At 38.3% G+C, this 12395-nt stretch overlaps 1 protein-coding gene across 4 annotated transcripts in view; it reads right to left on the bottom strand.

Moving 5' to 3' along the window:
- LOC105008731 (scavenger receptor cysteine-rich type 1 protein M130) overlaps window positions 1-12395 on the bottom strand; it is a 50203-nt gene that overhangs the window by 24165 nt on the left and 13643 nt on the right. For all 4 annotated transcript variants that reach the window (XM_020044358.2, XM_010868087.4, XM_010868086.4 and 1 more), the window contains 2 exons: window positions 12139-12204; window positions 11893-12039 (listed from right to left, as the gene is read on the bottom strand). In XM_020044358.2, coding sequence (XP_019899917.1) covers window positions 11893-12039; window positions 12139-12204 — 213 coding nt within the window. The remainder of the gene's footprint in view (window positions 1-11892; window positions 12040-12138; window positions 12205-12395) is intronic.

The raw sequence follows: 12395 nt of genomic DNA, 5'->3' as shown, positions 1-12395 counted from the left end.
TTACAAGTGTTGACTTACATTTACAAATCTTAAGTTTATTTACGTTCTGAATTGTATATTTACAATTTTTTTGGACACATTTTCCTTCGGTCAACAAGTTCTCATGCGCGTGGTTTCAGTCAGAGGGCTCGCTTGGTGGGACTTATGGAGTATCCGGACTGGAGCCTGGTAGATTGGAGTCTATACGGTAGCTAGGACACGTTTTTCCTGAAATGTGAGTATAACGTTTATTTGTATAACAATATTTTACCGCATTACCAATGGGTAATACAATGCAGAGCGTGTTTTCGACTTCAGGCAACTAACTAAAGCACAGTTAGTTATGTCAGCCTCTACATCTGGTTGGCTAGCTAGCCAGCTTGTAGGCTACTGTAGCTTAACTAAAGTAATGAAGATATCTAACCCAACAACACAACTGACTAGATAACGGTATGTTGTTGACTTGCACAGATGCATTTGGTTCATTCAATATTACACATCTAGGTAGTGTTAGTGGTTATACAATTGTGTTCATGGGTTTGCATACCCTGGCAAATTTAAAGACACCTCTTTTCTCTTGCTTTTAGTTCAGTCTGACGTAGTCCCTTGGTTTGTGTCAAGTCCACTCTTTACTTATTTTTAACGTCCTCTTACTGTGTTTTAATCTGTTGTTGGTTTTATTTGATTTCTCTTAACTTCTTATTGTATTACCTGGTGGTACAGGAGCATTGCCTCCCAGCAATAATTCTTTGCCCCCAAAAAATTGTTTGGATAAAATGCCTCCCAAAAAATTGTTTGGATAAAATGCCTCCCAATACCGTACTTCACTAATTACTGTTGTGAATGTAGGCTAGGTCTCTTGCCTTCATCTGCAAATGTGATCAAATATATTTTAATTATGTGATCACTAAGTTACGAAGAATGTGTAACTACTGCAGTTACTAAAGATTTCAAATTCGATTGACAGCTGTGTATTTTGCTAGTATATAGCCTCAGCAAGCCATGCATGCAAAGATGATTTGCTTTCCATCCGTCATGCTTTAGCTACTATTCTGTGTTGATAAGTAGGAAACATGTGCCCGTCCATGGCAATCAAAAGCCCATCCAAAACATTTGTTCTATCGCCTGCATGTATACCTGTTTTGAGGCTGTAAAGCACTTTGGGTCAACTCCTGTTGTTTTTTAATGTGCTATATAAATAAAAGTGACTTGACTTTTCACCAAGTGGGATATTGGTTACATTTCTCTCTCACAAACACACACAGCTTGTGTGTTCGGAGAGTCTCTGTAACCAGGACAACGATGACGTTCAGTGACAGACAACTCACCTGCCATTCTGATTAAATACTTCTCCGCTATGTTTCATGAAACTCTTTCGGTTTTATTATTTTACGTGTCAATCCAAGCTTAAACAAATCACCCATATTGATTCTGTAAGGGACAGTGCATATTATTTTTCAATATGGGACGATACCGTATTATATGGTACAGATGGCAACCCTATAGTTTAAATACCTTTACTATGTTAAATACCATTACTTTAGTTAAGCTACTGTGGCCAACCAGATGTAGTCTGACATAACCAACTGTGCTTAAGTTAGTTGCCTGATGTCGAAAACACGCTCAGCGTTGTTTTACCCATTGGTGATGCAGTCAAATATTGTTATACAAATAAACGTTATACACAGATTTCATGAAAAATGTGTCCTAGCTACCAACTGACTCCAATCTACCAGGCTCCAGTCCGGATATTCCATAAGTCCCATCAAGCGAGCCCACTGACTGAAACCACGCTCATGAGAACTTGTTGACCGAAGGAAAATGTGTCTCAAAAAATGGTATATATACAATTCAGATCTGTGAATAATCTAAAGATTTGTAAACATAAGTCAAAATGTAAGTTTTATTTGTGAGTTTTGATTAATATACGCACAGATGTTATATATATATATATATATATATATATATATATATATATATTTACAAATACTGAGACACATCTAAATCCATAGAGTTTTCTGTACAATTAAAAATGAATCCAAAACTACAAAAATCTTCTCATGAAGTGTAAATCGAATTGACTTGTCCTTTGACATACGTGTGTCTCATACATGCTTCCCTAAAATATTTTCAGGAATAAGAAATAACTTGCAAAATGGCAGACAGAATGGCTGACTACTGTACAATATATATATATATATGCACAATGTGCGTGTGTGCAATTCTTTGTTGGAACAATAACCTATGCACTTCATATTCATTGTGCATCCAGATACCACTCCCATAGAAGACCACGTGCATTTGTTGGTTGATATCTGAAAAGACGGCAAAATGACAGCTGACACAAGCTTATGCTATTGCTAAAAGTAACAAAGTAATAGCCTTTAAAACTATTTTTCTCCCGAACCGTATATTGGATTTACTCGCCAATATATTTCCAGACTGTAGGCCATACTTCTGAACGGGACTGTGTTATGGAAATTCTTGAACTAATGTGCATTTGAGAAATGTCTGCTTTTCTCTAACCTGGTATGTAACTCTGGTCTTTGTTTGTGACACACGTCTGTATAATATCAGAGGATTATTAGGTACTCTGACCATCTGTTTATCTGCTTAAACCAATAAGGGTATCTGTCCTTTGTTCCTTAGGAATGTGGCCCTTGGGGGAAGTAGGGCCTCCTTAGGTAAACACAACAGTAAACACATAGGGCAGGAAGGATCAGGTGGGGGCAGCCTGCCCTTTGGGTAAAACCTGTGTGATATTAGACAGCTGGGCAGCATCTTACCACACCCCTTTTAACTGTAATAAATACTGACTGTTCATGTATTTACGGCAGAGATTCCTCAGAGGATTATTCTGTAAGCTTTTGACGCATCTTTCTATTTGCAAATAAACAGCTAACTATGCAAAGAGAATTTTGTCTCTGTACCATAGACTGTATATAAAATGGACAACGCCCTTTCGCTCTTTTCCATTGGTGAAAAATGAAGCCACCAGTGTCCCGATACGGCGCGGACATCTTGGACTTGCGTCTGCGCAGATAGCGATCTTGGGACCAGTTCTGCGCAGTAGTTATGCGCAGTAGCGAGCAGGAAGTAAAGCCGTAAAGCCGTAAAGCCGCGAAATCAACGGCCCCTCCCCTGTGCCCCGCCCTCACTCTCCCTCGCAGAATGCGCATACCGTAATCAATCGCAAGTCCAAGTACAGTACAACCTTTGCTTGTTAAACCTAGACGATATGTTATAGCCTAACTTACATCATGTTTAACCTTAATTTAGAATAGGCCTAATACAAAAATAATTGGTAACTTCTAGCTAACAATCCCCTGCTAGCTATTAACATGGCTATTAACGAGGCTTGTTGTCTTTTAGCTAACGTTAGCTAGCCCATTACATTTATTCACTAATTAAATAGCTTATACATTTAACTTACCAAAAAAAATTCAAAGATCGATTGGAAATGCCAGATCGGTTAGCACAATGTACTGCAGAACAACCCATTATGTCCGTGTGAAATTATATCAATTATAGAAATTTAGAGATTAAATGTAAAGCTCCAATCTCCTCAGTCCTCCGAAGGAGGATGGCGCTTCAGTGGCTCCTTGGCTCAGATAGCTGTCAATCAAAGCTGTGAATCACAATGTCACACCACCGTTTTTAGAGCATTAAATAACTAACTAAAAACCAACTTATTTTAAAAACAAACTCTTGAATTTACATTAGCGTGATACAAACTACAGTAAATGACAGAAACCAGCTTCGGAAAAAGGATAATTGAAGGGTAATTGAATTGTTTAGTTGGTCTCGCGTCCCATTGAATAACATGGGGAGGGCGGGGTTTATGACCTATACTGGGACCACTCACCAGGGGGCGATCGAGACGTTTTGGCTTCACTTTTCAGGGCTTGTGCGGCACGCTTGCTCTGTACCTAGTCCTTTAAGAGTTCCTATTGATGGAATTACCATTACAACTGACAATGAAATGAGTTGCTATGTCAAAAAACAATTGAACTATAATTCAGCCCTTTATGCTAACTCTAATGACCACTTGTGTTAATTAATCATTAGGCTGTATCTTTTGAACTGTTTGAGCTACAGAGACATAACCAACTTTTTTTCACCAGTTTAGGATGTCCCTACTTCAAATTAGGAAAGTTGTCTAATTTCAGCATCCTAATTCCTGTTAGGCCTATATTAGGTCTTTCATTCTATCTTTCTGTCTCTTGTTCACCTGGACAGTGTAATGTACTGTCCACTCCTATGCTTCATGGCACACCAACTGATGGCAGTCCACCTGTCTTCCACTCCCAGTTATAATGTCTCTGTCTCACCTTTCTCTCTGTCTACCCTTCTCTCTCAAAGGTTGCCTTAATTTGTTTGAAAAGGTTTCTGCTTTTAACAGAAATTTAGTTCACAGGCATTCTTTTTATTTAGTAGTGAGTTTACAATCTATGGTTACATTTGCAACTCTGCTTACATTTTCTAGAAGATAGTGTTACCATCTGAATCTATAATTTATCTGATTTATCATGTATCCTCTCTCTCTCTATGCCATTTTTCTTGAGGGCATTCAGAGGGCCATGCAGCCTTTAAGTAAGTATACAATACATGCAACTATCTCTCTACATTGTTCTAGATTAAAGATACAGGTACTGTCATTATATAACTTAATCAAATATCATTCTCACCTTTCTCTCCCCCTTTTACTATTTTAAAGGTTGCCTTGTTTGAAAAGATCTTTGCTGTCCTTTGGTATGGAGTTCCCAGGCATCATTTTGACTTGTATACTTTATACATACTAAAATGTTATTAACAAAATTAAATTAGACTTTGACTTCTAGCAGTGCCTTTTCTTTGACAATTCAACAGTTCTTCTATTAAGAAACATTTATCGATTTTTCTGTACGCTAATTAGTGCAATGAGCATTTGAGCTACAGACACGAAACCAACTTTGTTTTACATATTTAGGCTATCCCCAGTTCATATGATGAAATGTTTCTCGATTTGATGTATGCTAATTAGCGTAAATAGTGTTAACTAACTATTAGGACGTATATTTTTAACCGTTCAAGCTACAGACACGAGACCTGTCGGTAACACTGATGAACTTTAACTACCATGCATGGGAATTAATTAATTAATTTAATTATCCTCACCAACAGTATATATTGAACATAAAAAAATGCAGACTCCAAACCTTTCGATAGGTAAACACTATTTTAAACCATAAACACTTTTTTAAACAGCTATTAGATTAGATTCAACGGTATTGTCATTGAACAGTATAAGTACATTACAACAAAATACAGTTTGTGTCTAACCAGAAGTGTAAATAGAGGAGGGCAAAAAAAGTATTAAGTATGTATGTACAAGTGGAATACATGGATGTACAATTAATGCAAATTCAATTCTAAATGTGCAGTGGAAAATTTTCAAATTTACAGGAAATGTATAATGTATGTACAAGTGGGACAAATAGTTGTATGGGTACAAGAGGCAATTCTCGATGGCATTCTGAATTTGCAATCGAGGCAAATTGAAGGAGTAGGGTAGCTAGCAAGCACACCGCATTTCTTCAGGAAATGTACTGCTAGTTTCATATTTCCTTTTTATATAGTTTGTTTGCCAACATCTTACTTTTGCTTAATTATTTACAGTGGGGCAAAAAAGTATTTAGTCAGCCCCCAATTGTGCAAGTTCTCCCACTAAAAAGATGAGAGAGGTCTGTAATTTTCATCATAGGTACACTTCAAATATGAGAGACAAAATGAGATTTATTTCCCACAGAAAATCACATTGTAGGATTTTTAATGAATTTATTGGTAAATTCCTCTGTAAAATAAGTATTTGGTCACCTACAAACAAGCAAGATTTCTGGCTCTCACAGACCTGTAACTTCTTCTTTAAGAGGCTCCTCTGTCCTCCACTCGTTACCTGTATTAATGGCACCTGTTTAAACTTATCAGTCACACTTCAAACTCCACTATGGCCAAGACCAAAGAGCTGTCAAAGGACACCAGAAACAAAATTGTAGACCTACACCAGGCTGGGAAGACTGAATCTGCAATAGGTAAGCAGCTTGGTGTGAAGAAATCAACTGTGGGAGCAATTATAAGAAAATGGAAGACATACAAGACCACTGATAATCTTCCTCGATCCGGGGCTCCACGCAAGATCTCACCCCGTGGGGTCAAAATGATCACAAGAACGGTGAGCAAAAATCCCAGAACCACACGGGGGGACCTAGTGAATGACCTGCAGAGAGCTGGGACCAAAGTAACAAAGGTTACTATCAGTAACACACTACACCGCCAGGGACTCAAATCCTGCAGTGCCAGACGTGTCCCAAGCCAGTACATTTCCAGGCCCGTCTGAGGTTTGCTTGAGAGCATTTGAATGGTCCAGAAGAGGATTGGGAAAATGTCATATGGTCAGATGAAACCAAAATAGAACCTTTTGGTAAAAACTCAACTTGTCGTGTTTGGAGGAGAAAGAATGCTGAGTTGCATCGAAAGAACACCATACCTACTGTGAAGCATGGGGGTGGAAACATCATACTTTGGGGCTGTTTTTCTACAAAGGGACCAGGATGACTGATCCGTGTAAAGGAAAGAATGAATGGGGCCATGTATCGTGAGATTTTGAGTGAAAACCTTCCATCAACAAGGGCATTGAAGATGAAACGTGGCTGGGTCTTTCAGCATGACAATGATCCCAAACACACCGCCCGGGCAACAAAGGAGTGGCTTCGTAAGAAGCATTTCAAGGTCCTGGAGTGGCCTAGCCAGTCATCAGATCTCAACCCCATAGAAAATCTTTGGAGGGAGTTGAAAGTCTGTGTTACCGAGCGACAGCCCCAAAACATCACTGCTCTAAAGGAGATCTGCATGGAGGAATGGGCCAAAATACCAGCAACAGTGTGTGAAAACCTGTGTGAAGACATACAGAAATAGTTTGACCTTAATCATTGCCAACAAAGGGTATATAAAAAAGTATTGAGACTTTTGTTATTGACCAAATACTTATTTTCCACCATAATTTAACAATAAATTCATAAGAAATCCTACAATTTGATTGTCTGGAAAAATAAAATCAAATTTTGTCTCTCATAGTTGAAGTGTACCTATGATGAAAATGACAGGCCTCTCTCATCTTTTTAAGTGGGAGAACTTGCACAATTGATGGCTGACTAAATATTTTTAGTATTTTTAACTTCAGTAATACCAAGGTAATAACAAACGTTTTTAAATTATTGTTCATCAGGAGACTGAACCAAATTTTTTGATTGAGGGTTTGAAATTTCAACCCATTTTAATCCATGTGAAAGGGCCGTGGCTTGCATTGGTGTAATACCATGTGATTAATGATGTCCAAAGCCACGTTTGATCACATGCTTTTTCCAAAGCCTCTTTGGAAAATGCAGAATTCTGCGGTTGCATGTTGTGGTATGGTGCCTGAGACTTTTGAACAGCAACCTCTACTGGTCACCGTATTTAGTAATTTATTTTATCAAGTTGTTAGCTTTACAAGTCCAGCAATGACACAGTTGGTAGTGTCGCTGACTCCCACTTTCTTACTTAGGGTGTGAGATCGAATCCAGATCATGTTTAATGTTTTTTGTGTTTTTTGAGTGTTGTTTAAATAATTTGTTTTATTTTGTTTTTCTTATGACACTCTTGCCTTACAAAACATTAGAACAGATGCAGAGTTGAAAAATGCTAGCTGGAAAGGCAAGAAGAACACGGGATACGAACCGGGCATTACAATTTCCCTTTGGAAAGCGCATGCCTAACCACTGTGCTACAAAGTCGTGTTGGATATTGAGGAAAAGACATCTATATGATCATTTGATATTTGATTTGATATTTATTCCTGACCAACAGGTGACACCACTGTGCAGTGCGTTTCACAGCCTCGAGAAATTGAACCGATTTTTGAACCATTTTGATGAAAGCCTCAAACGCTTCAGAATGCCTCAGTTGGCCATCACTCTGTGACCATAAGGAGGAAACTTTTTTTTCATATAGGGAGTGTTGCCAGATGGTGTCATGGTGCAGGAGGCAAGACACAGGCGCAGAGTAGTAGCACGACATTACTTTAATGTAGGGTTACAAAAACAAAACAAAGGCACATAGCACAAACAATAATCCACAGAGAATGTGGCAAAAGGCTGAACTTAATAGGATGCCTAGGGCCTCTAATTGGGGAAAACAAGAAACAACTGTGCAGAGATGCCTAGAGGCCTCTCATCTGCCATGTTCTGACTATGGCCCCAAGACCACCGTAGAGATGGCTAGGGGCATAGCCTGGACCTGAAAGATGGGTAGGTATCCCCCAAAATTGGGCTATTTTTAATGGGCTTGCACGAGTCGATTTACAGATAGGGTTGTATAGAAAAAATTGCATTTGCGCTGTGTTTTTTAGGAGTATGCGGATTCATGGTTTACTGTCTATGATCTGGTAATCTTGCATAAAGGACCTAACAGGTCCTGACATCGCGGAAATTAGTAAAAATCACAGGGATTCCTAGTTTTCTTTTACACCGAAGAATGTCAAAATATTTCAATAAAATTTAATAACGTCTATACTACATCCAGTCTGCATAACATTTGTTAATGTTTCAGATGACTTTAGTAGAATCACAGATTTTCTTCTCAAATAGAGTTCTTCAATAGAGACAGAAGAAGATGACTGGTGATAAGACGATTAGATTAGGGTAAGCTGTCCCCAACGATATGTATGCAATTTATAGTGTCAAAATATATGATTAACATATAAGTCACTAAAAATATATCTGAAAGAACGTGATGGTGCTGGGTCAACACAGACAGAGCCAAGTACAGCTGACGGAAGTCAAGAGAGAAGGAAAAATGATGTGGCGTCAAGGCAAGAATGGAGAAAAAAGCTGTAATATATACAGCTCTGATGTGTATAATAATATTGACTGTAATTAATTATTAAGCTTGATGAGTGATTTCACATTTTTATGTGATTCCTATTTCTTCTAATAAACATAGTTTTCATGCTAAATGGCTAAATGTTTTCAAGTGGCTGAGACATGATGTGCTCTGTGGGCTAGAAGCATTGTGGAACCAATATGTTTTCGGGGATTAGAAAAAGAGCCAAACAGAAACTATAGGCTGGATGCACTTAAATCCTATAAAATATCTACTAGTCCTAGACAGGCAGAGGAGAACAAAAAAGAATAATAGTTTAGTTTCTTTTTTCAAGTGTGTAGCCAGATATGACAGAGGGGCATCCGGTGGAGCACAGAGTAGTGTGGGTTGGGGTACCACCTTTGCCTAATTTTGAGCCAGAATAAACCCTGGTAAAGTACTGTGGTGGATATTTAATGTTCTGGGGAAGTTTTTCTTCCAAAGGCTCGGGACAACTTGTTAGGATATCATAGAATATGATATCATCAAGTACCAGCACTGACCACAGGATAAAGGTTTTGCCATGGACTTTCCAGTTCTCTTACCTAAATCCCAAATAAAACCTGTGGGATGAGCTGAGGAGAAGAGTCCACAAGCATGGACCTCCAAATCTGAAGAATCTGGAGAGATTCTGTATGGAAGAATGGTCTCAGATCCATTGGCATGTGTTATCTAACCTCATTATGCATTATAAAAGAAACACTAAAAAGCTGTTATCTTGGTGTAACAGGTCAAAGAATTACAGATTTTTGGAACCGTTGATTTTCTATTTTTTATTTTATTTTGTGAGTTTAGTTCACCAAAATATTGTATTGTTCAACATTTCGTGTAGTTTACAGATATTGGGAGAGTTAGTTGTGTAAGTGCGCCCTCTAGAGTGTTGGTTTGGTTATATGCGGAGTTGTCTCATGCTTTTCTCAGTCTGCATTCTACTCGACTGAGAGAGGTATGTGTTCACTTCGGCTTGATATAAACTTGATATACCTGTTAAAACTAAAACGTTTCAGTGCACATAGTAACTTGTATGTATATTATATGATGAGTGTACATACATTTAATCAAGCTGTGTCGTGAATTTAGCTATTTTTGAGAGTTTGAGAAATTGCTAACTTAGCTAACCTCATGTTTTGTTTATCTGTAAGTTAGCGATCGTCATTCTATCCTCTCGTGTTGAAGCCCACGTTTCAGTTTTTTTTTTTTTATGTTAGGCGGATTCTGGTCGAGGGTAGAGTTTTGAACATTTTCTCTCCTTGATGTTGAACAGGTATGTATTCCCTATATCAGGTTAAAAATATATGTTCATTTAAAATGTTTTCATGTATTGATTAGTGTTTAATGGCACTGAAAAGCTCAAATGTGAAGGATTACATGTTGCTTCGTGCATATTACTGTATGTATTACCTATTTGAAAGATGGTTTATGTCATGTTGCACAGTATTAATGTAAAGGCTAAAAGCTCATAGTTTTTGGCAGAGATAACATGCAATATGACACACATAAGATAAGCACCAGATGCAATGTTTATTTTCCAATTATGTTGTATTTTATTCCTTTGATTTTTGAATGTGATTATAGTCAGTCTGCATTCTACTCGACTGAGAGAGGCGGATTCTGGTCGAGGGTAGAGTTTTGAACATTTTCTCTCCTTGATGTTGAACAGATTGAGAGAGTTGTACACAATAAAGTGCCTTCAAGTACGCCAGTGTCTTGTCTTCAGTGCACCGGAACACAACGCAGTAGTCGGCAACGAGCAGACCGCGCCGGCTACATTGGCAAAGGGAGGTGGCCAATAACTGTATTAAATGAAGGTGTGCCAATAACTGAGGCTCATATTTTTGAAACATTTGTTCTATGATGAGAATAGATTTTTACTTTAATTAAAGGTTAGATTTTTGTTCATATTTTGACTAACAGATCAAGAAGATAAAAAATAACAGACAGATTTGCCCATATTTAGTGGAGGGCACTGTGCAGTGAGGAGAACAAGTATTTGATACACTGCCGATTTTGCAGGTTTTCCTACTTACAAATTGTAGACCTGCACAAGGCTGGGATGGGCTACAGGACAATAGGCAAGCAGCTTGGTGAGAAGGCAACAACTGTTGGTGCAATTATTAGAAAATGGAAGAAGTTCAAGATGACGGTCAATCTCCCTCGGTCTGGGGCTCCATGCATCAATGATCATGAGGAAGTTGAGGGATCAGCCCAGAACTACACGGCAGGACCTGGTCAATGACCTGAAGAGAGCTGGGACCACAGTGGAAACATCATTCTTTGGGGATGCTTTTCTGCAAAGGGGACAGGACGACTGCACCGTATTGAGGGGAGGATGGATGGGGCCATGTATTGCGAGATCTTGGCCAACATCCTCCTTCCCTCAGTAAGAGCATTGAAAATGGGCTGGGTCTTTCAGCATGACAACGACCCGAAACACACAACCAGGGCAACTAAGGAGTGGCTCCGTAAAAAGCATCTCAAGGTCCTGGAGTGGCCTAGCCAGTCTCCAGACCTGAACCCAATAGAAAATCTTTGGAGGGAGCTGAAAGTCTGTATTGCCCAGCAACAGCCCCGAAATCTGAAGGATCTGGAGAAGGTCTGAATGGAGGAGTGGGCCAAAATCCCTGCTGCAGTGTGTGCAAACCTGGTCAAGAACTACAGGAAACATATAATCTCTGTAATTGCAAACAAAGGTTTCTGTACCAAATATTAAGTTCTGCTTTTCTGATGTATCAAATACTTATGTCATGCAATAAAATGCAAATTAATTACTTAAAAATCATACAATGTGATTTTCTGGATTTCTGTTTTAGATTCCATCACTCACAGTTGAAGAGTACCTATGATAAAAATTACAGACGTCTACATGCTTTGTAAGTGGTAAAACCTGCAAAATCAGCAGTATATCAAATACTTGTTTTCCCCATTGTATGTACAATTTGTAATACGGTAATTAATCAGAGTGTATGTGTGACTGACCATATCTCTTCCTGTAGCAGCAGCAAAGCCAAGTGAGTGTGACCAGAGCTATGAACAGAAGGACAGCCAGGACAATACACCCCAGAACCTCTAGTGACATAGGCCATTGGAAATCATTATTTACTACACTGGTTGTAGTCATTGGGTCTAGAAGAGAAACAATTAAGGAACAACAAAAACATGTATAAACTTTTGATCTTGATATACAACAATTTCAAAAGTCTAAATATTTGCACCTTCCTTTACCTGAGGTGCTGTTAAGCACTGTTGAGCTTCCTTCTGTAGTAAGTGGAAGATATTGTCCTCTAGATTCTGCCAGAACATGTAAAATACACATTTTCATTATATAATGTGCATTGTGTGTATGTGTATATTTACAATACCAAATAAAAATTTTACTATAATACAAAGTTACAACAATGGAATTTCATACACACAGGCTAACACCATCATAATTAAATTATACAGTTGCATATAATTAAAAATCTAGCTTCAAAGACTTC

This window comes from Esox lucius, chromosome 10, assembly GCF_011004845.1.
Source record: "Esox lucius isolate fEsoLuc1 chromosome 10, fEsoLuc1.pri, whole genome shotgun sequence".
In the NCBI taxonomy this organism is placed as follows: domain Eukaryota; kingdom Metazoa; phylum Chordata; class Actinopteri; order Esociformes; family Esocidae; genus Esox; species Esox lucius.
The sequence above is the reverse complement of the archived record's forward strand: the minus strand, read 5'-3'. Positions and strand labels throughout refer to the sequence as shown.